General features: G+C 37.5%; 1 protein-coding gene across 4 annotated transcripts in view; it reads right to left on the reverse strand.

Annotated features, from left to right (window-relative positions):
• Positions 1 to 320: 320 nt before the first annotated feature.
• RPAP2 (RNA polymerase II associated protein 2) overlaps positions 321 to 27,661 on the reverse strand; it is an 80,408-nt gene continuing 53,067 nt past the window's right edge. For all 4 annotated transcript variants that reach the window (XR_003234686.2, XR_012000771.1, XM_025996493.2 and 1 more), the window contains 2 exons: positions 4,258 to 4,407; positions 321 to 1,659 (listed from right to left, as the gene is read on the reverse strand). Coding sequence is in view for 2 of the 4 variants with exons in the window: in XM_025996493.2 (XP_025852278.2) it covers positions 4,266 to 4,407 (142 nt within the window). In the remaining 2 variants the exon portion in view is untranslated. The remainder of the gene's footprint in view (positions 1,660 to 4,257; positions 4,408 to 27,661) is intronic.

The following is a 27,661-nucleotide window of genomic DNA, read 5'->3' on the forward strand; positions in this document are numbered from 1 at the left end:
ATATTGTAAAAAAAAAAAAAAAAAAAAAAAAGTATCATATTGTATTGATTACTGTAGCTTTGTAGTAAGTTTTGAAATCAGGAAGTATTTTTCAGAATTGTTTTGGCTATTTTGGAAATCCTTTGTATTTCCCTAGAAATTTTAGGATTGACTTGAAAATATTTCAAAAAGCCTACTAGGATTTTAAGAGGGATTGCATTGATCTATATCAATGTGGGGAGGACTACCATCTTAATTAAAACTTCTAATTCATAAACATGGAATATCTCTATACCTTCTTTAATGTCTGTTTTATAGTATTCATTGTACAAGTCTTACACTTTTTATTTTTCTCAAAGATTTTATTTATTCATGAGAGACACAGAGAGAGAGAGAGGCAGAGTGACACAGGCAGAGGGAGAAGCAGGCCCCATGCAGGGAGCCCAAAGTGGGACTTGATCCCGGGTCTCCAGGATCATGCCCTGGGCCGAAGGCAGGTGCTAAACCGCTGAGCCACCCAGGAATCCCCCACTTTTTTATTTTTAAATATTTATTGTGGAGAGCAAGTGCACGAGTGGGAAAGGGAGAGAGAAAGGGAACCTCAAGCAGACTTCATGCTGAGCCGAATGTGGGGCTCAATCTCACAACGCTTGAGATCATGACTTGAGCTGAAACAAACTGGATGCTTACCTAAGCCATCCAAGGCCCCTCCACCCCTCGTTTTATTTTTAAAGATTTATTTATTTGAGGGGCACCTAAGTGGCTCAATTGGTTAAGCATCTGCCTTTGGCTCAGGTCATAACCCAGGGTCTTGGGATTGAGCCACATGTCAGTCTCTCTGCTCAGAGGAGAGTCTACTGCTCTCTCTCTTTGCCTCTGCCTCCTACTTGTGCTCTTTTTCCAATATATTTTCTAAAAGATTTTACTTTAGAGAGAGAGCAGGAATGGGAGGGGCATACGGAGAGAGAGAGCAAATCTCAAGCAGACTATATGAGCTGAGTGTGAGCTGAAACCAAGAGTCAGATGCATACCCCAAGTCTTGTACTTTTGTTAAATTTAGTAAGTGTTTGAATGTGTAAATGCTAATAATTGTCTCTTTTGAAAACAAACTAGTTTATTTCTTTGAGTCCAGAAAATTCTGGGATACTCCTGTTTTGGACTTCTACAATAAATTACATTGCTCAGGACCATTTTATAACACAGTTTCTTTAAAAGAATAATGACTAGACTTCCAAAGGGCTTCATTTTAGGTTGCATTTATTGACCTCTTTCTGGCTGCTTAGAATCTAGAGTTTAGAGTGCAAGGCCAAAATAGGAATGTTCTTAAATGTTTCTGTCAACTGATATGATGGTTGCAATCATCCAGAAAAAAATGAGGTCATTAAAATTAAAGTTTCAACTTAAGACTTCAATTTTCATTTTCAAGTAAATAAAAATACTATGTCTTAATGCTAGGGAATACAGGGACTTGGTTATCCTGGTTGGAATAATGGTTCTCCTCAATCAAGGGGAAGTCACTGTACAGTTAGGGACTGGGAAGCAGGGGGCTGAAATCTAAGGAGTTAAAGGTCTTTCTTAGAACAAAGCTAGTTAACAGTCACCACTGGAACATTATTGTAGGTAGAATTCCAGAAATGATGAATAGAAGTCTACCTTCTATTTGGTCTTCATGGATTATACCTGTGAAGCAAAAAGGACAGTCTGAATAAAACATCTAAAATAGTAAAAGCTATTTTACTATCTTTTGGGAACACTCTTGTGTTGTCTTCCCAATATACATTGCATTTTCCCTCATTATATAGCAATAGTAGTTTATGTGGAGTAGACCCAACTCCCCTTCAGCTTGAGAGAAGGCTGTGATTGATAAGTCTAGTTCAGTAAGAAAATCCTCTTCTGTCTCCCCATCCCTTGCCATAAATGAATGAATGAATGAATGAATACATAAATAATAAATACATATTTTATTTATTCATGAGAGACAGAGAGGCACAGACATAGGCAGAGGGAGAAGGCGGCTCCCTGCAGGGAGCCAAATACAGAACTTGATCCCAGGACCCTGGGGTCCTAACCTGGATGCTCAACCACTGAGCTGCCCAGGTGCCCCCCACTGGTTGGTTTAATAGCAATCCTGTGGGCCTGTGGATTGGTTCCGGGCTGCCCTCAATTAGTGTGAAGTTCAAGACTCTTACCAAGACAATGTAATATACTATATATGAAGCTGGAAACTACTTAACAATTTTGCCATTCAGCTTTGAAGATGGCCACCAATTATCCTTGCCTCTGGTATTCATGCCATTATTCAGTCCTCTCCCCTTGAATGTGAGGTGGACCTGTGATTAATTTCTAACTAGTCATAGAAAAAGTATTGGATGTCAATTCTGAGATTAGTTACAAAAAAGCTGTGGCTTCCATTTACACGCATGAGGTATGTTAAGTGGAGGTCCTTGGACAACAGCCAGTGAGAAAGTGAGGCCCTGAATTCACCAGCCTATGAGGAACTAAATCCTGCCAACAACCATAAGAATGACCTTATAAGGGGATCTTCCTCTAGTTGGGCCTTCAGAGGACACTATAATAACTGCACACTCAAGAGAGACTGAGCTACAGGCCCTAAGCTAAACTGTGTTCAGATTCCTGACTCATGGAAAATGTGAGATTAAAAAACTGGTAGTGGCTTAAAACAAAGTCTTTGGAGTAATTTGTTAAGCAGCAAAAGAAAAGCTGGATTTTTTTTATTTGCAAGTGAAAACATATTAACACGACCTTTTCAATATTCAGTTACTATTAGCAAGTATATTAGACATTAGTCTTTATATACAAGTGAACTCATGATTAATAAAAATCATGCAAAGCAGAAAAAAAACCTGATCTATGTACTCACAACTGTTTCTTATAGTGAAAACTATGTATGAGGGCTCAATTCATTCAGAATCTCATAATATTGACAAAGTCTGGACAAAGGTTTACCTTTGATTATTTACACTGTTTAGGTAAGTAAACAGTGATCACAGAGGTACTGTTAAGTCCACTTCAAACATCTACTGGTGTTCAAGTACTTTGAGGACTTTCAGCATCTGTTTACATGCACATTTCAAATATGTTAATTAAAATGATTCTTACATGGTACTATTTATTAAAGCAGATCTGGAAAGACCTCTGGTTAAGGCATTCTTTATCAAGTTTCTGTATCTGAAGCTCAATAAAACAAAGAGCTCCAACTTCACTATACTCATTCCCTGAATAAAAGCGTTTGTTTTACAAGGTCCTCAGGGGAGCAGGGTCATTTGAAAAAGCCACTGAGTATAAACTGGGAGGCACTGACAGTACTGACTCCTTACATTCAATTTTTGAGCATGTGTTGTTCTTTCTTCTCTGCCAAAATTCCTCTCTCAAATATCCTTCATATATTTAAAAATGTGCTTGAAGAGTTTTTTGGTTTTGTTTTTACAAAAAATGGAATGGTATCTATCAAATGTGTTTCCGCAAAGTAGACAGGATTAGAGGCACAGTGAGAAGGGGATTTTTCCTTTTCTAAATTCCATATGCAATTTTGTATTGTCTAATTTTTACAAGTTTGTATAATTTAAGAAATTGAAAGTTAAAGGGAAAATGTTCCCTAGGAGGTTCTCACTTGTAGTTTCAGCTGAATTTCTTCAATCATAACATTAAGTCAATACCTATCTGAGCACCTGAGAGAACGAAGTGAGAAGTGGAGGAAAGGGAGAGAGGTATGTGAAAGGCAGGGTGAGGGAGGGGACACTGATAGTTGTGAAAGAGGCAAAAGTCTGGGAGACCAGGGGAGGGCTGTGTGCCAAGGAGCAGGGTCAGGATTCAACAGTCGGACTTGGACATTCACCTGCTTATCTAGATGCCCAGGAGATGACTTAGGTATTGGCTGGGTTGGGGGTGGTCTCCCCAAGAAGGAAGTAGGATGAGGATGTTCTCAGTGGATGGCTGCAGTAGTTATGTTTCTTCCCAAGAGACAGCAATTTACTTCAACCAATAAGATGGGACATGAGGGATGGTCTAGGTTTGACTAGGGAGCTGGTAGAAGGGAGTTTTCTGGAATACCAGAAACAGAACTAACTGCAATAGCCAATAAGGAGGAATAACAAGGATGGGGCAGAAAGTAACAGGAGCTGAGAACTAAGGGATATCATGTTCTTCCTTTGCAATCGGAGGATATCTTGAGGTCTATACTTGGTTTTGAAAATTTCAAATATGAAAAAAGAATTCAAATGGGCAACAAATGAAAAAACAAAACAGAATCCAACTCACCACTCCGGTTAACAGCTGGTTTTAAATATGACAGTTAAGCTTTCAAGGTCTTCATTCTTTAAGTGTAATTCTTCAAGCAAAGTCTCTATAAACTGTGTAAACACCACATTTTCCCGAGAATGCTTCTGAATGCCAAGAATTGGGGTCAGTCTGAAAAGACCAAAAAAATTAAATGCATATCCATGAAATGAGGACTGAAGGGATTTTGTCACAGCAGAGGGATGAAGTTTCAGATTTAATAGAATTCCCAGAGACAGAAGGCTTTACTAATAAAGGCAGAGAAGAAATCTCAGGAAAATAATGAAAGATCAAGCATATTAAGTATGGAAAGAAACCTAAAAGCCTGAATCTGTAACACGTTCTTCATTATGCCAGGAAAAGCTACCAAGTTCTCAGAAATGAAAATGAAGTCTTTCCCCTTGGGGAAGAGGTTGTGGAAAGAAGCTTAGAGGTGAGAACTGCTTTAAAACCATATTGAATGTTTATATCACCTGAAAAAAAAAAAACCCATAATAAATGATAAACAGGATTACCTTTTAGATGAAACCTTAACACTGTTTCTTTCCCAAGCCATTTCCAGTAAATACTCCTAATGATTGAGTGCATATATTTTCAAAAGTAATTTTCAATAAAATGTCATTCACCATATATTTTTAAAGATTTTATTTATTTATTAAAGTGCACATAAGCAGGGGGAGTGGAAGGGGAAGAAGCAGGTTCTCCACTGAGCAGGGAGCCCCATGTGGGGTTTGATCCCAGGACCCCTGGATCATGATCTGAACTGAAGGCAGACAGATGCCACGCAGGTGCCTCTAAATATTCACTTTTTAAAAATATTTTTATTTATTTATTCATAGAGACACACACACACACACACACACACACAGAGAGAGAGAGAGAGAGAGAGAGAGAGAGAGGCACAGGCAGAGGGAGAAGCAGGCTCCATGCAGGGAGCCTGATGTGGGACTCGATCCAGGGTCCCCAGGATCAAACCCTGGGCTGCAGGCGGCGCTAAACCGCTGCACCACCGGGGCTGCCCTAAATACTCACTTTTTAAAAGTCATGCTTACTAATCAAGGATTAAGACTATTACTTTTCATAAATTACATATATAACTTCATATAATTATGCATAGATTATAATCTCCAAAGAGTATGCTTTATAGAGCCTTTTTTTTTTTTAATTTTTATTTACTATTTATGATAGTCACACAGAGAGAGAGAGAGAGGCAGAGACACAGGCAGAGGGAGAAGCAGGCTCCATGCACCCGGAGCCCGACGTGGGATTCGATCCCGGGTCTCCAGGATCGCGCCCTGGGCCAAAGGCAGGCGCCAAACCGCTGCGCCACCCAGGGATCCCTTTATAGAGCCTTTTTAAGTTACATTTCTGGAAAAGTTTTGGGGAGAAAATTCTTCTATCCTTGAATAGTCTTAACTTACCACAAAGGTTCCAGATGCTTTTTTAACACTGGCCACTGCCACCAAGGAAATCAAATATAAATTAAAAAATCCTCCGATTTCAATCAATAAAGCTCAAGGAATCAGAGTGAAGCAACTACACCGTACTGAGTGTGGAAGAGGAAATGTTATTTTCTCAGAGATTTCTTCCTTGCTTAGCCATCTCATACAGAAAGCAGAAGTAAAAGGAAATATTTGTCACATTGTTCAAAGACAGCTGGGATTTTGAGGAGGTAGTGAATTCTCTGTATCTCTCAAGCTATCTTAGCAAGAATGGGAGATGACTGGAGTCCAAGGTGACTCCAACAGTCCAGTGAAATCCATAGAGTTTTACATGGGAAAACTGCTATAGTGTATTCCTTCTCCACCTCTCCTGTATTTCTTTATAGGTGGAGAATGCAGAACCAGGTTTTCACACTTTAATGAGCTTTATATCTGCAGGTATTCCCCAAAGGTAGTTAGGAAACAGGACAATACCAAGCTTTCCAGTACCAAGTCCAGGCTGGGCACTTGGGCAAACTTAGGCATTTGTGGCCAGTTTTTCCTGAGGCAACTTCTTGCAGTGAAGATGGAACCCAGAAGTCAACTGGCTTTTTTGACACGAATAAAGTGTTCCTTCCCCACAATAACTTTAGCTAAAATAAAACCAAGGAGTCAGAGGAGGTAGACTTTCCTCGCCATCTTGCAAACTGCAGTGGGTAAATTGTACCGAGGAACCAGGAGTACAGAAAAAAAAAAAAAAAAAACACACTTTAAAAGGGCATGTAGAACATAAAGGAACCATCTCTAAAGCATCTGACAAATGGCAGGGAGCTACAAGAACGGTCTCTGTGGGTCACAGGTATGGGTCAGCAGCATGGTTTATGTTCCCTCTCTACCCTGATAACACAGGAGCAGGTATCCAAGCTGGCCCGCTGCTTCAGTGGAGCCTCAGCTGCACAGGAAAAAGCTATAGATTAAAAGGACAACTGGAACATAAAGGAATGAGCCCTAGGGTATCTGCCAAAAGTGCAGGGAGCTTCCGAATGCTATAGTATCCAAGGTGCTGGTATGTGCGTGCCCAGACCCCTGGCCCACACCAAACCCAGCTGCCCCTAAAGGTGGCCCTCCAACCTGTGCCTGCTAGAGCTCTAGCTGTCTCCCTAAGGTAGCCCCAGGGCAGTGCACACTGAATCACCCCTGGACAGCACCCACTACAGCTCCAGCTGTCTTGCCAAGGTAACCACAGGCACAAATCATCATGTACCATACTAGGCCTGTACCTGCTTCAGCTGTAGAGGACTCATGAGGCCCCTACTGGCCCAGGACCTCCCAGCCCATACCTGCTTCAACAGCAGCTGTCCTACCAGGGTGCCCCATGTGCAGAGTATTGTGGGACCCCCCTCCCAACCACCCATACTGCTGCCTGCTTTGGCTCCATCCAACCTACCAGGGTGCTACATGCCTGGAGTGCCCCAGAACCCCCCGACGTGTACCTGTTTCAGCTGTCCTACCAGGGCGTCTGTGTGTGTAGTGCCAGGGGAACCCCTAGCCAGCTTGCTTCAGCTCCAGCCATCCCTGCAGGGCAGCCTACACCTGTTAGAGCTTCAGCCATCCAGCTAAAGTTACAGTCATGGTGTACGCCAGAGATATTCCTACACAAAGCCATTACTTCAAGTCTAAGAGAAATAACCTATTCTGCCTAATTCACAGAAATAGAAAATCAAACAAAATGAGACAGGAATATGTGCCAAAAGAACAAAGCAAAATTTCAGAAAAATTAAAGAGACAAGCAATCTACATGATAAAGAATTCAAAGTAATAGTCATAAAGATGCTCACTGGACTTTGAGTGGATAAACTCAGAACTTCAACAAAGTATAAAGAACCAACCAGTAGAAGAATAAAGTAATTGAAATAAAAATATACTGAAGGGAATCAACAGTAGGTGAGGACACAGAAGAAATGACCAGCAATCTAGAAAGCAGGATAATGAAAAGTATTGAAGCTGAATAGTAAAATACTAAAAACATTTTATTTTAATTTATTTTTATTTATTTTAAAGATTTTATTTATTTATTCATGAGAGACACAGAGAGAGAGGCAGAGACACAGGCAGAGGGAGAAGCAGGCTCCACGCCTCGATCCCTGGTCTCCAGGATCATGCCCTGGACTGAAGGCAGTGCCAAACCGCTGAGCCACCCAGGGATCCCCTATTTTTTTTTTAAAGATTTTATTTATTTATTTGAGAGAGTGACAGAGCAAGCATGAACAAGGTGGGGGGGGGGTGGGCAGAGGGAGAGGGAGAAGCAGACTCCCCTCTGAGCAGGGAGCTGATGCGGGGCTTGATCCGAGGACCCTGGGATCATGACCTGAGACAAAGGCAGATGCTTAACCACCTGAGCCACCCAGGTGCCCCTCTAAAAACATTAAAAAAAAAAAAAAAGAGGATAGATTAAGAGATCTCTAGGACAACATCAGGTGTACTAACATTCATTTCGTAGAGGTCCCAGAAAAAGGAGAGAGAGAGAGAGAGAGAGAGGAAAAAAAGAGGCAGAAAATCTGAAGAAATAGCTAAAAACTTCCCTAACCTGGGGAAGGAGACTGACATCTAGGTCCAGGAGGAACAGAGAGTCCCTAACAAGATGAAGCTAAGGACATCTACACCAAGCCATATGATAATTAAAATGTCAGAGTAAAGATAAAGAATCTTAAAAGTAGCAACAGAAAAGCAGTTAGTTACGTTTAAGGAGGATCTCATTAAGCTAGGAGCTGATTTTTCAGTAGAATGTTTGCAGGCCAGAAAGAAATGGTAGGATACAGTCAAAGTGCTGGAAGGAAAAACCTACGACCAAAATATTCCAACCAACAAGGTTATTCAGAATAGAAGGAGAAATAGAGTCTCCTAGACAAACAAAAATTATAGGAGTTCATCACCACTACACCAGCCTTACAAGAAATGTTAAGACTTAAGCAAAAAAGATAAATTATAATTAGAAAATTTTGAAAAAAAAAAATTCATGAGTAAAGCAAACAAAGTTAGATCACTAAAAAAAGCTAGTATGGGGCAGCCCCCGTGGCTCAGCAGTTTAGCGCCGCCTTCAGCCCAGGGCCTGATCCTAGAGACCCAGGATTGAGTCCCATGTCAGGCTCCCTGTGTGGAGCCTGCTTCTCCCTCTGCCTGTGTCTCTGCCATTCTCTCTCTCTCTCTCTCTCTCTCTCTCTCTGTGTCTCTCATGAATAAATAAATAAAACCTTAAAAAAAAAAAGCTAGTATGAACATTAAAAGACAAAAGCAGTAGAATCATCAGACATTTCTCTATTCATTCATTTTATTCTTTCATTCTTTCTCTATTCAGACATTCATCATACTGATGGCCAACAGACACATGAAAAGATACTCAATATCACTTATTATCAGGGAAGTACAAATAACCACAATGCGATATCATTTCACATTTGTCAGATGGCTAAAATAAAAAACACAAACAAATGTTGGTGAGGATGTGAAGAAAAAGGAACCCTCGTAAGCTGTTCATGGAAATGCAAACTGGTGCAGCCACTGTGAAAAACCATATGGAGGTTCCTCAAAAAGTTAAAAATTAGAACTACCCTAAGATCCAGTAACTGCACTACTGGATATTTACCCAAAGATTACGAAAACACTAATTTGAAGGGATATATGCACCCCTATGTTTGTTGCAGCACTATTTACAATGGCCAAGGTATGGAAGCAACCCAAGTGTCCATCTATAGATGAATGGATAAATATGATGTGGTACACACACACAGAGGAATATTATTCAGCCAGAAGAAACATTGAAATCTTGCCATTTACACCAATATGGATGGATCTAGAGAGTGTAATGCTAAGCAAAAGAAGCCAATCAGAGAAATACCATATGATTTCACTCATGTAGGATTTAAGAAGGAAAAGAAATGAACAAAGGGGAAAAAAAGAGAGACAAACCAAAAACCAGAATCTTAACTATAGAGAACAAAAAGAGGGTTGCCAGAGGGGACATGGATGAAACAGGTGAGGGTGATAAAGAGTACACTTACTATAAAGAGTATTGAGTAATATATGGAATTGAATTGCTATTATTATATACCTGAAACTAATATAACAATGTATATTAACTACATTGGAATTATAATTAACTTTATGACTTAAAAAAATAGTATCTAAAAATTACTTAAGGGACTCAGTAAATAAAAAGATGTAAAATATATACATAAAACATGAATAAGAAAAAAGCGGTGCTCTCAGAATGAGTTTGAACTTAAGCAAACTATCAAGTTAATATAAACTACTATATAATTAGGATGTTATATATGAACCTCATGGTAACCACAAACCCAAATCCTTGGGATGCCTGGGTGGCTCAGCAGTTGAGCATCTGCTGAGCAACCTGATCAGCTCAGGGCGTGATCCTGGTGTCCTGGGATCGAGTCCTGCATCGGGCTCCCTGCGAGGAGCCTGCTTCTCCCTCTGCCTCTCTATGTCTCTCATGAATAAATAAATAAAATCTTTTTTTTAAATAAATAAAATCTTTAAAAAACAACAAAACAAAACAAAATCCTTTAACAGATACATGCGCACGCATATGCACACACACACACACACACACACACACAAAGAAATGCAAGCCTAACACTAAAGAAAGCCATCAATCCCAAGGGAAGATAACAAAAGAAGAAATGGAGAGAGAAGAACTGTAAGAACCATCAGAAAACAATTAATAAAATGGCAATAAGTCCATACCTATCAATGGTTACTCTAAATGTGTATGTTTTAATGCTCCAATCAAAAGACATAGGGTGACTAAATAGATAAACAAAATCCATCTATTGTGCTGTGTACCAGGAGACTCACCTTTGATCTAAAGACAAAAACAGACTGAAAGTAAAGGGATGGAAAAAAAAATAACCATGCTAATGAAAGTGGAAAAAAAAAAAAGCTGAGGTAGCAATACTAATACAAAGGAGACTTTAAGATAAAGACTGTAATATGAGACAAAGAAGGGCATTATATAGTGATAAAGGGAAAAATCCAACAAGAGAATGTAACAATTATCAAATATCTATGCACCCAACACAGAAACACCTAAATACATAAAGCAAATATTAACAGACATAAGGGGAGAAAATAACAGTAATACAATAATAGTACAGGACTTTAACATCCCACTTACATCAAAGGATAGATCATCCAGACACAAAATCAATAAGGAAACAGTGGCTTGGAATGATACATTAGACCAGCTGGACTTGATATACTCAGAACATTTTATCCCAAAGCAGCAGAATATACATTGTTTCCAAGTGCACACAGAACATTCTCTGGAACAGATCCCATGTTAAGCCATAAAATGAGTCTCAATAAGTTTAATTAAAGATTGAAATCATATCAAGCATCTTTTCCAACCAAAACGGTATGAAACCAAGACTCAAATACAAGAAAAAAAAAAAACCTGGAAAGAACACAAACACATGGAGGCTAAACAATATGCTCTTAAACAACAAATAAGTCAACCAAGAAATCAAAGAGGTAATTAAAAAATACATGGAGACAAATGGAAATGAAAACATAATAGTCCAAAATCTTTGGGATGCAACAAAAGCAGTTCTAAGAGGGAAGTTTACAGTGATACAGGCCTACCAAGAAACAAGAAAAATCTCATGTAAATAATCAAAACTTAGACCTAAAGGAACTAGAAGAAGACTAAACAAAGCCCAAAGTTAGCAAAAGGAAGGAAATAATAAAGATCCGAGTAGGATGGGGGAAAAAAAAAAAAAAAAAGGAAAAGAAAATCAATGAAACTAAGACCTGCTTCTTTGAAAAGATAAATAAAATTGATAATCCTCAGCCAGATTCATCAGAAGAAAAAAGAAAGGGCTCAAATAAGTAAAATCAGGAATGAAAGAGAAGTAACAACTGACAACACAGAAATACAAAAGATTGTAAGAAACTACTATGAAAAATCATATGCCAATAAATTAGACAATGTAGAAGAAATAGTAAATTTCTAGAAATATACAATATTCCAAAAAAGTGAATCAGGAAGAAATACAAAATGTGAACATACTAATTACTAGTAACAAAACTAAACTGGGTAATCAGAAATCTCCCAACAACAAAAGTCCAGGACTAGATAGTTTCACAAGTGAATTCTACCAAACATTTAAATAAGAGTTAATAACTACTCTTCTCAAATGATTCCAAAAAACAGGAGGAAGGAAAACTTGAAAATTCATTCTATGAAGCCAGAATTAACCGGATATCTAAACTAGACAAAGACACTATATAGGACAATATGTCTGATGAACATGGATGCAAAAGTCTAAAAGGCAATCTACTGAATGGAGAAGATATTTGCAAAGGATATATCCAATAAAGGGGTTAATATCCAAAATATATGAAGAACTTACATAACTCAACACCAAAAAAAAAAAAAAAAAAAAAAGACAATCTGATTTTAAAATGGGCAGGGAACCTAAAGACAAATTTTTATGAAGACCTACAGACTGCCAGCAGACAGGTGAAAAGATGCTCAACATCACTAATCATCTAGGAAATGCAAATCTAAACTACAAGATATCACCATATCACCTTATACCTGTCGGACTGACTAGAATAAAAAAGACAAAAATAACAAGCTTTGTCAAGAATGTGGAAAAAAAGGAACCCTTATGAACTGTTTGACGGGAATGTAAATTGGTTACAGCCACTGGGAAAAACAGTACAGAGGTCCTTAAAAAACAAAAACAAAAACAGAAATACCACATAATCCAGTAATTCCACTACTGGGTATTACCCAAAGAAAACAAAAACACTAATTGAAAAAGAGATATATACCCCTATGTTTACTGCACCATTACTTAAAATAGCCAAGATAAGATATGGAAGCAACTCAACGGTCTATTGATGGATAATGAAGATGTGGTATGGGGTATATAAACATAAACACACACACACACACACACACACACATACACACCCCATGGCTTATTACTCAGCCATGAGAAAGAATGAGATCTTGACATCCACAACAACATGGATGGATCTAAAGGGCATTATGCTAAATGGAAAAAGAAAAACAAGTACCATGTTATTTTACCTGTATGTGGAATCTAAAAAACAAAACAAATGAACAAAAGAAACAAAAAGCAGAGACATAGCCACAAATACAGAGAACAAACTGATGGTTGCCAGAGGGGAGGGGAATGAGTAGAAGTGGGATATAGTAGTAAGTCACAGGATAAAAGGTACAGCATAGGGAATACAGCCCATGGTATTATAATAGCATTGTGTGGTAACACAAGGTAGCTACAATTGTGGTGAGGATAGCATAATGTATAGAGCTGTTGAATCACTAGGTTGTACAACTGAAACTAATTTAACGCTGTATATTAACTAAACTTCAATAGAAACATAAATACAAAGAAAAGAGTTCTATGATCTAAGAAAACAGACTTGTCCTTTCTTAACGTAGAGATTTGGCCCCTTTACAAGACTGCAAATAAACTACCTCCATGATAGAAGGAGGGGGATTCTATCTTTGTGTATAACATGTTGCAATGGATAGCAAACTTTAAATTCTAGCCATTGTTCTTCTATATAAACTAAATGTCTCTTGCATAATTTTATTTTCTCCTTCGTAGAACTTTTTGTGGGGCAAGCTCTTAATTACTTCCTATTCTTCAAAATAGTTCTCAATTAATTTCAAATTCTTTTAAGCTTTCCTCAGAAATGCCATCTGATTGCTCCTTATTCAGAATGGTAGTCTTCCCTAAACACCCTTCTAGGTTCTTGTTTTCCTAAAACATATTGCCCCAGAATATACATATTGTCCAAATTCAATACTTCAAAACAACAACAACATACTTCCCACCTCACAGAAAGATACCACAAAATAAAATCTTTCATGTCTGTATCTTTGATGTATTATCTCAGGATCTTATCAAACACCCCTTCTCCCCTTTTTTTGTTTAACTGACTCCCCAGGCTCCTCCTTTTCTCTTAACTCCTTATCTGTGCACTATTAATCATGATATGCTAATCACTTATCTTTTTAACCTTTTCATTAAAGAATTCCCATGCTATTACATTTTGAAAGGGACTCAAGTGCCTATTCTAGTCCTGAAACTTGTAATAGTGAATATTAAAGAAAACCACAATAAACAAAACAAATAAAACCCCCAGAACTACTTCTACTTAAAAACAAAAACAAAAAACAAAAAAACAGTAATACAACCCCAGTTGGTATCTTAGGTAAGAAATACTTTAAAATAATTAACAGAAAATGTGATTGGCCATGAGTAAAAACAAAGATTTTTATGTTTCAATTATTTCCTTCAGGTGCTTTTAAGTAAGAATAAAAACTTCTAGGTGACACTAGAAGTATGGCTTACCACAAACAGTCTGTATGCTGGAGAATATAATTAGAAAAAACGACATAATACCTTGCAATGTATAAATCACAAACAAGAAAGGAAACTTCTCATTAAAACGCCACTGATTCAAATCTCTATTTTGAAAAGACAGGCAGCCTTATATAACTAGTTCTTTACCATATGGTAAATGGTAAGACAACAAAAGCAAAAAGCCAAGTGTTAAACTGCATCTTATTGATAAGACCATTATTTAGCTGACTGCTCCACATATGCTACACCTCTAAAGGAGAGACTGCAAGTCAGGTTAGGACAAGTATCTTCCATTTGTTATTACTGAGCTATCAAACATCTGGTTAATAGGAATTAAACACAGTAGTGAGAAGACTTTCAAAGTCTGACAACTGAAACAAGAGATCTTTCTAATTAAAAATGGCATGAAAACAATCCTTTTACCCAAGGATTTAGAGCTGTACAAACTTTTATATTTGAGAAGTCACCTATAATTGTATGAGTGCCTGGTTTATATACTATCAACAGTGAAAGCTATATAAAGAGTTAAAGCTGCGGTTTAGTGAGCAAGTAGAGCTAAACAACCGAGGGAACTCTGTTATCCACCTCATGTAGTGCGATAAAAGTCAGTAATGAACCTGGATTTTTATGTGGCCTTCCCCATTGTGGTCTCTACTGCTTTGCTCACTGCACTCATTCCCCCTGGAAAATACATGATGCAGCTCCTGGAACACTGGAAATCACAGTACAGTCCAGATTACCCTTTCCTGAATAAATCTGAGTGATATGTGTGAAGATCATGTAGGCACTTGCCTGAAATGATACAGCACAGACATCCTTCAACCTTGTCCTCAAAACTAGAAGAGAAGCAACAACTCTAAGAGTGTCCTGAGTCTTTATTTTTGATTTCCAAACTCACAGAATAAAAAATGGTAGGCTATTGTAAAATGACATTGAACAACACTCCTCAAAGTCAACATAGCCTCAGGAGAAGAAAGAGCTGTGAGAACATCTATGTGAATAAATGTCACAGAAAGCATGCTTCTCTTTGGTTTGGGGTTGGAGGAAGGGACAGGAAGTGAAAAGCCACACACTTTTCTGTACCTATCAGATTTGAGAAATTACTGGGTTCACACAGAGTTCTGTTGCAGTAGGGAAACCTGTTCTGCTGATTACCATGCATAAAGGTGATGAACATGCAGAGGCTGCTAAAAGATAATGCTGGGCTTAAAAGAAATTTTTAAACACTCACTCTCTCATCCTTCAGAAGTTAGTACTGGAAAGGAGAAAGTAAGCAGCATGGACAGACACTAGGCTTGTCACTTTACCAGTTAAAAGAGAACAGATACTACAACACCTGACACTTGGGGTGGGGGTGGGGGGCTTCAAATAAAAAAAACAAAAGTCTTCTGGGACAGAGGAGGTATCTTTACTAATTACGGCCTGGTTAAGTACAGACTCTAAAAGCTGAGGTTTAACTGCATAGTCCTATTTTATTAGGCTATTCCATCACTTAATTTCCTCAAGTAGGGTTTATTTAGTCTCAACCTATTCAGCAAAAGTTTCCTTTTGACAGCTGAAGTACCCCAGGCTTTGGACAGGGTAAGGAATTTATCCAGGGTCACATTGGCTAAGAACAGTGCTAAAAACAGACACCTTTATCACAAAGGCATCTTGCTTACCAATCAAGTCTCAGTGCTCCTTTCTTCCTGCAGTAACAATTGTTACCTCACCCATGTTTTATCTTCTAAAAAATGAGTTGGGATTTTCCCTTCTCTATAAGAACAAATGCTAAATAAATGATAAAGGATTAAACCAGAATACCTCTGTCTGTACATACACACACTCAAAACTGAAACAAAAGAGAGCTGTAACCAGTATGTAACACAATGGGTCAAAATGTCATCTATTTTCAGCATTTTGAGGGCTCACACAAACCTAAGACATTTTGCAAAATGCATCTCTCAGATTTAAAAAAATTCTTCTAGTATAAACTTTGAAAAGGAATTTTATCTGTCTACTTTTTTTATCGGGCTCCTTTGCATAAGTAATTAGGATTTCATGTTTAACATAACTTTTTTCCACCTTGCTTCTTATTGGGGAGAATGAAAATGATTATTCAACTATGTCAGTGATTCTCTAAAAACATTTGTATAATCTGTGGCCCCTGGCTTCCTCCCTGAAGTAGCAAAAAACACACTTGGGCACAGGGAAAGAACCAAAAAAGCCATCCTGAGGAAGAGCTTTTCTTTTTCCATATATCAACATGGACGGGCTCATGGGCAGACATAACTACTTCACATAACTACTTCACTTTCCTAAGCTGCATTGTTGTTGTTTTTATGTAGAAAGTAAACATGATTTTACAATGTAGAAGGAATTCAGATACTTTACTAGGGGTGGTGGGCTGCTTTCTAAATGGAGTAAATGAATTCATTTCCCTTGAAGAAATGCCAGTTCTTTTTCCCAGTTGTTCCATTTGTGGCAGGATCTCAACCACTCACTGAGTCAAACATATGAAACATCAGTGATTTCCAAGTTTGTAAAAGGATTTTTTTTCTTCATGAAACTAAACCTTTAACCATTCTGTGAAGTTGCAGCAAGTGTTAACTTTAAGGTTAGGCTTTGCGAATTAAGTGACTTTCTTAAGGTCACGCAGTCAGTAAGAGATGAGCAAATAATCCAGAAGTACTCCCACTAGTCCACACTTCTAACCACTATACCACACAAGCTCACATGTCTGATTCATTTTAAGAACTGAGTATACCTTATGATTTCAAAGGCCCATTTGTATATGTTCTTCAAATAATTTCTGAAATCTATCAGTACAAGATCAAATGTGTTAATGAAAACTGACAAGTCTATTGTTTCTAATTCATCTTTTCTCTATTATGACAGCCAAAAAGCACCTTCCAACAACATTAACTAATGAAGACTTTACCAAACAAGCTAAGAACTGCCTTAAAGCAAGCAAAATCCTAGCAGACATAGCTACATCAACTGATTTAGCATAGCTTTGGCACACTAATAACTGCCCCCGAAGTAAGGACAGTGGTTCTCAATTTTGTCTGTTCAAATTATAATCACTTGGGGAACTTAAAAACTACATTTTCCAGGCCTATCCCAGACCAATGAATTAAAATCTCTGAATCAGGTATTGATGTTGAGAACTTCTATAATTCCAATGTACAATGAGTGTTGAGAACCTCTGTAAATTTCTCAACTGAATAGATTTGAGTTCTAACTATATATTATACTTTTACCTACACAGTTGGAAGAACCTGAATAGCAACGAAAGAATGAAATCTTTGCACAAACAGCTACGAAACAAAGTTGAAGGTAATACAGTCCCAAAGAATGGCCTCATCTAGAGGTATCTATTCAAGGAAGTTATTATTTCTACCTTTGAGAGGTTAAGGAATGCTTTTAAGGAGGCAGTGACATCTGAACTGGGCCTTGAAGGCTAAGACAGACAGATAGGAAAAGGCAAGGCATTTTTTTTTTTTTTTTTTTTTTTTTTTTTTAAGGCAAGGCATTTTATACACAGTTCAGAGTACTAACAAAGATGTCTGTAGGGGCAAACAGTGGACACAATGTAAGAACACAAGAGAGTAAGTTGAAGAGGCAGGTTGGGACCACTTTAAGAGAGTCTTCAATTTCAAGCTAAATTACATAGTAGGAAGTGGAATGTCACTAGGTTTGTGAAGAAAAGCTTGCCCTACTCAGGGTTAAGCTTTAGTGAGATTATCGTTAAAGCTGGAGGAAGGATGGACTAGTTGAAGGAAGAGACACATAGAAAGGAGACCTGTTTGGGAACACTCTAATTGCAGCAGTCTAGGCAAGTAATGAAAAGCCTGATGTAAGTTAGCCTCGCTGGGAAAGTAGACATACCACTGGGTAAGAGAAGTTACAAAGGCAGGACTTTGCATTGACTAGATAGGGAGGCTAAGGACAAGAGAAGCACCAACAAATTGGCTTTCAACTCTGGGTAATTAGAAAGAGGGAAATGTCACCAAAAGAAATAGGAGTCTTTTCAAAGATGAACTCAACCTCAGATCTGAGACTGAATTGTCTGAGGAATATCCAAATGGAGATGCATCTCCCTCTCAAAAAAGTTTTGTCTGCTATCTAAGAGAAATGTCGGAGCTGAAGGTACAACTTTGAGGAGAAAGACACAAGAAATGTTTGATTGGGATAACTAATTTCCTTCCTAAGATAACTCCATTATCCTTTACCAATTATATTTGTGCTTATTTCTTGAACTAATCTCTCACCAGCACTCCTCTGAATCTCTTGCTTGTCTTAGCTTTCCTAGTCATGACAACTACAAGCTGAGATCAATGCTACAATCTGCTTTCTCTACATCTATGGCAGGATGGTTGGAAACCCCTGGGATAGGGGAATGGGAGGAAGATCGCCACCGTTACAAATCCATGATCTCTGGCCTCCTCTGGGCACACAGGGTCACTTGGCAATATTCTCTGGCCCTGGGTTAGAGCGTTTTCCAGAGCCTCTTAATGACTACTCTGTTACCAGTATTTTCACTCTCTACCCAACCACAATCTCTTTACTCTTAGAGCACAACTTCATATCCTACTCCATGAAAAATGAAGTTGTCAGGCATGATTTGAAAATCTTTCCCTTCTACTTATAAACTTATGTATAGCCACATTATTCTTCACTTACTTTCTTCCAGTCTCAGACAATGTAGCTGTTCTCTCTTCTTCAAGCTATTCCATCTGCCTGTGACCATGGTCCCATTTCTTTGTGCCTCCCCTGGGACCCTGTTCCATGGTATATAACTACCCCTCCATTTCATTTTCAATTTCAGATTATTTTTCTTTACTGGCTCCTTCTCCATAAGCTATTTGCATTCTTAAATGTCTTTTCAAAACAAATTGTTCAATCTCTCTCCTACCCTTCTGATTAAGTTTCTCGACAGAGAAATCTACATTTGCTGACTCTACTTTCTCAATGTAATCTCAGATATAAGAGTTTATATATTCCTTCCAGTTATATAAGAAGTTTTTTTCCAAATTGGCATTTTTTTTCCCTTGGGGGAAGATTATCCCTGAACAACATGGGTTTGAACTACATGATCTATTTATACATGGATTTAAAAAAATATACAGTACAGTACTGGAAATGTATTTTCTGATGATTTTCTTGAGAAGTTAGTTTATTGTAATACAGTATGTAATACATATAACATATAGAGTATGTGTTAATCAACTGTTTATGTTATTGGTGAGGCTTCTAGTCAACAGTAGGCTATTAGTAAAGTTTGGGGGAGTAAAAAATTATATGTGGATTTTTGACTGGGGGGGGGTGTCAGTGCTCTAGCCCCCACATCATTCAAGACTCAACTGCATAACCATGTATCTTAATGTATAACCTTAACTGCAGAAAATTAGTGGCATTTAATTTTATAGTTTTGGAAATTGGGAACATGAGAAAGTTGTGTAAATCTCAGTTTTCAGATAAGCAACATTCTTCTCTGCAGTGAAACCATTAAGAATACTAGTTATAACCTGGCGACTGCCTTGTTCTTGCAAAACATTTTTTTGGTACAGCTGATTTGCTACTCACTGTAATTAAAAACATCCATATGAGGAACAACATCATACTGTGAAGGCTGAAAGATTCAATGGAAAGAATAATCAGTAAATAAATGGAACTCTGAAATAGTATAGGCAATTCAGTTACTATAACATGATTTCCTTCCCACAGAAATTATAGGTGTTCACCATGCAGTTTGCAGTAGTTTCCCAAGTACTTTTGCTCCACTGGAATTTTCAGTATTAAGCCTTGTGTATTTGGATATGTGTCATCTTCTAAGGCAAGAGTATACCTTTTCTAGCTGTACTAAAATGAAAGCCAACTCTCAAATTCCTCATCCAGAATGGACAGTGGAACAACACAAACAGCAGTAAAAGAATATCAAGCTTTGTTTTACCCTTTGGCATTAAAATCTTTTCTAAAGCTTTGTAAGAATATTTAGACAAGGAGTAAAATGGAAGCATTTGAATTTTGCCTCTAAGAACTATGTGACTTTACAGTTAACTAGAACTATCAGAATGAGAAAAGTCAGTGGCAGGAAGAATATTAAAAAGGTGTTAAGTCTCTATAATAAACAATCTAAACGGAAATGTTTAAAGACAACAGAGGAAAAACACACTAGACGATTAGGATGTTAAATTGAATAAACACTCAATACACATGGGAATAATAATTTTTTTTCCTAAAACTTGAATGAAAGTTTGTGAGACTAGGTAATAAAATACATTCATAAAACTAGTTAAAGGAAGAGTTTGCCTCTAGAGTAAAATTTTCCATTAGGACCCATTAATATTTGATAAATGCTTCCAATTCAATGAACAAATACCAACATGTAAAACATTTAAAAGAATTCTCCAGAATTGTGTCTGTGATGCACTGGATAAATAAAAGATTCAGTATAATACTATAACACATATGGTGATTAACTGCTCTTTAACTAATTCTTCTATTTTATCAGTCCACAGAGGATAAAAGATTAAGTCCACGGAAAGTAAGAGAAAAGCAGTATTTGGAATCAAGTTTTTAAATCAAAGAAACATTTAAAAAATTTAAATGTTCACTAATTTTATAATTATAGGAGTTAAAAAACAATCTGACATTTACATCTAGTTTTAAGTGTTTTTCGTTAATTTTATTAAAGATTTTATAACAATCTATTTGCAAAAAAGCAATGTTAGATTTAGTTAAAATTAGCAATTTTTTTTGGGGCTAACCAGTCACACCTTTATCAGACCATACCCACCCTGGAAAATATGAATCATTACAGAGACACAGGGTCACTGTCCTTCCTTTCACTCATTATAGTAAGCAACGATTTTTGTTTTTTCCTGTGCAAAGCGATTTTACCAGTGCTACCAATTCTATGTTTAAGTCCATAACATCAACAATAATTTATCCAAGTCTTTCCTACCCATTCATTCATTTGATTTATTCCATGAATACTCACCGACTACTTTGCTTACTAAGTACCAGATAGAGTGCTTGGCACTTGGGAGACCAAAATAATCTACACAATGTCCTTGGCTGAAGGTGATTATGTTTGGTAAGAAAAGAGTTTCAAATTCACCTCACTTACTGTAGACATCTTTTCTGGTTTAGTACTGCTTATGCATTGTCCAAACACAATTTCTAGATGAAATAGTACTAGTTCCATTCTTATTTTCATGTAGTAACATGTGTGTGTGTATATATATACATATGTACATATGAAGTGCATGCATATATATATATATATATATATATGCAACACACACATACACACACACATATGAAGTACATGCACATGGCCCTAGGAATGATTTGTGGGTCATGAAAGATGAGAAGACAGGGAAGGTAAAAATCGTAAGTATGAAAAAAAAGTCACCAGAATTAAACATAGTGGCTATATATAGGTCAAGCTTAGAAATGCTGCTTTACGTTAATTCTCCTAGGACAGATCAGTGACCTGCAGTGGAGGAGGGTAAGAATTAATCACCGCAAGTAATAAAGGCAGTAATTCTAACACAGATTTTTGGAAGGAGAAATATATAAGGTTTATATATTGGTTTATTCACTTTTGAAATTAAGTATGGAAGGGAAAATGTTAGCAAATAATACTTCAAGGCAAGGAGAGAGAAACATGGGGAGGAAACAGTGGGAAAGAGGTAGGGGACAGAGGTTAGAGAAGAAAAATAGGCAAATTTGCCTTTGATGACATTCCCAGTTTATTCATGGGCTGCATCCTGTCAGTTACACTGTCTTTTCAGTACTCCCAAAAAGTACCCTACCTAACATTTCCTTGCCTCCTGCTACTAATAAGCTCAAGCTTCCATTATCCTGATAAGTCTTCTGAAGATTTACCATGTCACATGGGGTTATAATCACTTCCCTTTCCTCTTCTGCCAACTATATGGAAAGAATGGTCAACATGTGCTACATCTAGTACCTTCAAAATTGTCTACTGCAGTAGTCCTTGCAATCTGGTCTCCACGTCTATCATCTAAAAAAACCCTGCTTTCTTGAAGGTCACCTACAACCACCTAATTGCTAAAGCCACAGCCTTTTTCAGTCCTCATCCCTTTTCAATAAAGGATAAATACCAGGTTCTCAGAAAGGTAGTTACCACTTTCATAACTGTTTTGGATTCCTTGGCAGTGCTCTGGTTGGAATATGTACCTTTCTCAAGTGCACTGTGCCAAGTAAAGTGCACACATTTTGAAGTTAGACATCTGAGTCTGAGTCTTAGGTGTGATCTTGGAAAAGTACTAGTCTCCCCAGAGTCTGTTTCTTCCTCTGGGAAGTGGGACACCACAATTGACCTTAGACGGTTGTGAAGATCAAATAAAATAATGCATGTAAAGAATCTAGCATGGTGTTGCACATGGTTGATGTTCAAAAATGTCCACTTTCCTCCTATTTCTGCTTTTTTGTAGTGCTCAGGCATCCTTGGCATGGAGGCAGCTGTTCTACAGTTCTTTTTCATTTTGACTTGGTATTTAACACCCTCTACCTCTGCCATGTTATCATTTCAGTGCTGACTCAAAAATCTAGGTCTCTCATTTTTCTTAACCTTTTTTTAAAAAAAAAAATTATTTATTTTAGTAATCTCTCCACCCACTGTGGGGCTTGAACTCATGACCCTGAGATCAAGAGTCATGGGCTCTTTTGACTGAGCTAGCCAGGTGTCCCCCCTTACCATTTTTTTTTTTTTTTTTTTTAAAGATTTATTTTTATTTATTTATGATAGTCACAGAGAGAGAGGCAGAGACACAGGCAGAGGGAGAAGCAGGCTCCATGCACCGGGAGCCGGACGTGGGATTCGATCCCGGGTCTCCAGGATCGTGCCCTGGGCCAAAGGCAGGCGCTAAACTGCTGCGCCACCCAGGGATCCCTTACCATTTTTTTTTAAAGTACATTTACTTTTATGTAAAATGTTACAAAATAATTTGCAATTACTTTATGTGAAACCAAGAACAGGAACTATACAGTTAATCAGGTAAGCTTCAGAGCTGAATTACTTTACCAGGATCATCTTTGCTTATTGACATCAGGGTCCTTCCTGAGGGATACTTATATCCCTTCCACATGGTTCTCATAGTTGCAGTTCTTCATCCAAGGCTTGGGTCTCAATTGTGCCTAAGTCTCCTGAACAGGCTATTTTCTTTCTACTTCAAAGTTAGAGGAGTGAACTCAATAAATGTGCCCATTTATGGAACAAGAAAAAGCATCCAGCAAGCACAGTCATGATAACAAGTAAAACAATGTCCAAGAAAAAAATGCATAGTCAAAGACTATTCACCAAAATCTTGGCAAAGGAGTGTGCTATGGAAACCACTAGTTGGTGGAGGTCTTGCAAGTCAGTCCCAATCCTTGGCTCCAAAGGATCTACAATGTCTTCCTTTACTGCTTCTCCTCAGGTCCTTCCTTACAGATGTCCCTAAGTTTCCTTCCAACAAGCTGGATCATGGCCCCTGGGCATTAATGGCTTCCCGATGGCATTCAGGGTCCACAATGGGGTGCTGTCCTGATTCTGGGCTGAGTGGTGGCTGAGTCTGGGCATTAGACATGGGCAGCCCCCTTACCATTCTTTAATTCCAATTCAACTACCTACTGGTAAACCACCCAAGTGGATAATCTGCCTGAAACCTTTCCTATTCCTGAACAGGAATAGCCTCTGTGCTTGTAGAGCATTAAACCAAATGCACCATCTCTTAAAATTAGTTCCTCCTACCCCATTTCCCTAAAGGAACCACTATTTTCCTAGTCATCTATCTTAATACAGTCATATTGTGGGGTATTACGGGTTTTGTTCCAAACCACTGCAGTAAAGTATCATAATAAAGTTGAATGAATTTTTTGGTTTCCTAGTACATATAAAAGTCAGGTTTACATTATGCTGTAGTCTATTAAAAAAGAATACACCTTAATTAAAAATAATTTAGGGATGCCTGAGTGGCTCAGCGGTTGAGCGTCTGCCTTTGGCTCAGGGCATGATTCCAGGTCCGTGGATCAAGTCCTGCATCAGGCTCCCTGTGAGGAGCCTGCTTCTCCCTCTGCCTGTGTCTCTGCTTCTCTGTGTCTCTCATGAGTAAATAAATAAAATCTTTCAAACAAATTAAAAAGAATTTAAAATGCTATCACCTGCGTTTTCAGTGAGTTGTGATCACTGATCACAGGTCATAATATAATAATAAAGTTCAAAATATTGCAAAAATTACCAAGATGTGCCAGAGACCTGAAGTAAGCAAATGCTGTTGGAAAATGCGCTGATAGACTTACTCAATGCACAAACCTTAAATCTGTAAAAAGTGCAATTACCCTCAAAGAGCAATATGTAAAGCATAATCAAATGAAGTGTGCCTGTATTTTGAAATCATTTATTATTCCCTATCCACCCCCAACACACACACACATTGCTAAACCTTGTAGATTCTGGAGCTATCATGTCTCTTACCATCGGTCTCTCCCATTTAGTTTTTGTTGTAATCATTTTAGTTCACTACCTTATTGCTCTTTGGTCAATGAGGTTATCACTACTGGAGTCTCTGAGAAATCAATTTCATAAATGGTGTGGGCAAGAATAAGAATGCAAGAGATTAATGAAAAGCACTGGAATTACTGACAGCAGACTAGTTTTTAAAGAAGTTTGTTAAGTGAATGGATGTATAGTCTGAGGGGGTCAGTGAGATTAAGGACAAAGGACAGTTTTGTTTTTTTTTTTTAAAAGATTTTATTTATCTATTCATGATAGGGGCCGAGACATAGGCAGAGGCAGGAGTAGGCTCCTTGCAGGGAGCTTGATGCAGGAATGATCCTGAACCTGGGATCATGCCCTGAGTCTAAGGCAGACAATGGGTGAGCCACCCATGTGTCCCTCCATTTGTTTTTGAAACTTCAAAGATGAATAAGCAATTGGAGGCAGGAGGGAAGGAGTCAACAAAGAGAAAGGACAGTTCCGTGATTAATCATTCATTCATTCATTGCCAGATATTTATTGTAAATTTATAATTAGGCACAATACTAAGTCCTGGGTATATGATGGAGAATAAAATCAGATAAAGAACCAGCCCCTAAAATTTTCAAATTGAATGAGAGAGGCAGACATTAATCAAGTAATCATACAATTAAATATAAAACAGAAAACAAGACAAGTATAGGAAAGATAAGTGCACAGTATTATAAAAGCCTATTTATAAAGATATGTATTTTAGTCAGGGAAGTTAAGAAAAATTTCTTGAGGAAGTTTCCTTAGGTTCTAAAAAATGAAGGGGAATTATCCAAAGGAAGAGAGGAAGGAAGAGTATTTTGGACAGAGGGAACAACCAATGTCTTATGGTGAGAGTGTGATGAGAAAGGCTGAGAGAAGGTCAGTGTTCTGGAAAAGGGAACAAGGTAGGGTGGTAGGAGAGAGGAGGCTGGAGAAGAAGGGGCTATAACTATGCAGGGCCACACAGGCCACAATAAGAGGTTTTTCTCTGAGAGCAGTTAGAAGCTTTTGAAGAACAGGTGGAAGACAGGATCAGAGCTAAAGCACAGGTTTCATGACAGTACTCTGCTCAAAACTTAAATGACTTTCACTGTCCACTGAAGTAAGTTTATCTGCCACAAATGGATCTTACTCTACAGTAGACCCAAATTTCTAACAGCTCTTTCCAGTTATTTTTTATTCTTCACTAAATCGTTTCTTTTTGCTTTTGTCCATGCCACAGGTACTTCCTACAATGCCCTCATCCTTTCATTCCTATTTCTTGAAACCCTTTCTATCCTTTGGGCTCATCACAAACACCACTTCTGTGAAACTCTTTTTTTTTTTTTTTTTTTAAATCATCTTTCTAGTTGAGATCTTTTGCTTCTTTGCAACTCCCAACAGTCTGTGCTTTTTTTGCCACTTGATATATTTAACTTTTTACCATAGTTACCTGTGCACATATTCATCTCTCCCTTTCTACAACATCCAGCAGACTGTAAAGTCTTTGAGTGCAGAGGCTTTAACTTTTGTGTCTTGCACAGTGCCTAAGATACAGTCTTACCAGTAGAAGCTGCTCAATACACATTTGTTGTCTATCTTTAAATTCAGATTTCTAAGTATTTGGAACCTTCTCAATTATTGTGTAGATACCAGCTTCTATTCTGATTTAACAGAGTGGTCTCATTTCCTTTTCTGGCATATATAGATCTACTTATGTTGATTTTCATGGCATGGATTAGAGACAAAAAAAATACTAAACCAACTCTTTAGAAGAAAAATCAGAGCTATAACTCAGGTACTTATCAATCCTTTAGCTAACAACAAGATGATGCTATCTCAGAGAAGAAACTCAGGTTGCCTTATCATACCTAGTTTAAAGAAGATTTATCAACGAACACTTGAGATCTTCTCATCAATGAATGAAAAAAAAAAGGTAGGAAGTAAAAAAGGAAAACACTATTCTAGAACCACTTTAAAATTTCCTTTAATGTGATCTGAACAAAGAATCTATAATTCATATGAGCACCTTTCTGGACATCCCTATTCCCAGAATAAAATGTAAAGAATAAAACAGAAGAGGGAAAAAAGGTCCACAGATTGTAGTGAGGATTCTGTAAGCAAAATAGTTTTAAAACATATTTTTCCATTAAAAAAATCAATGAACATTTTATTTTGCTCTTCACCACTGTAAGTAGAATGCTGAGGTACTAAATCACTCCACTGTTTCCTTTTGCATCCAGAGCAGGTTCCTCCTCTTTGTGGAGAGCAACATAATGTCAGCTAATATAATGTCAGTCTGTAGTAGAAAGAGTAAAGGAATCTTAAAGGAGTGTTCCTTTGACTTAAATGAGTACTCTAATCTTTCCACAGAGTGATTAGCTGTATCATTCAATGCATTTCTTTGCCAAGCTTAATGACTAAGATAACTAAGTAATAATACTTGGGCAGAGTCATCATGGTTCTTTATCAACAAAATTAAATTGTTCTCTATGCTAAGTATACTCATCCTCATTGTCAGTAGCCTTTTACATACTGCGTTCGAGTAACTTCTTATATATAACATCTCACAGTTGAAATCACACTAAGTTAACTTAACTTGGATATATAGTCTAACCACTCATTTTGCCAACAAGAAAATAATGCAAAATGAGGTTAAGAAACTTGTGCAAGGATATAGTGCCATTGCAAAGGAAAAAAACAAGATGTAATCCAGAATAAGACTGAATTTAGGGTTTTAAGAGGCTCTTGCATGCTAATGGTAGTTTAGATGGTAAGGGAATTACATTTAATAAAAATATTGTAATGATTAATAACAATTATTTACATGCACTTAAATTGCATTTAGTTTTATCCTAGGCACAAAGCTAAAGTCTCAAAATCAAGAGGCATATGAAGCTATCACTATTAAGGATTTATAAGAAAAATAAAGTAGAAAAGAACGTAGCATGAAGAAGTATGTCATTATGGGCTTCCTACTTCATAACTATTATCTAGGAAATGGAGATAAAAACTTTGATTATAAAAGACTATGCTAGCCAAATAAAAAAAATGTTTTT

This window comes from Vulpes vulpes, chromosome 3, assembly GCF_048418805.1.
Source record: "Vulpes vulpes isolate BD-2025 chromosome 3, VulVul3, whole genome shotgun sequence".
Lineage (NCBI taxonomy): Eukaryota > Metazoa > Chordata > Mammalia > Carnivora > Canidae > Vulpes > Vulpes vulpes.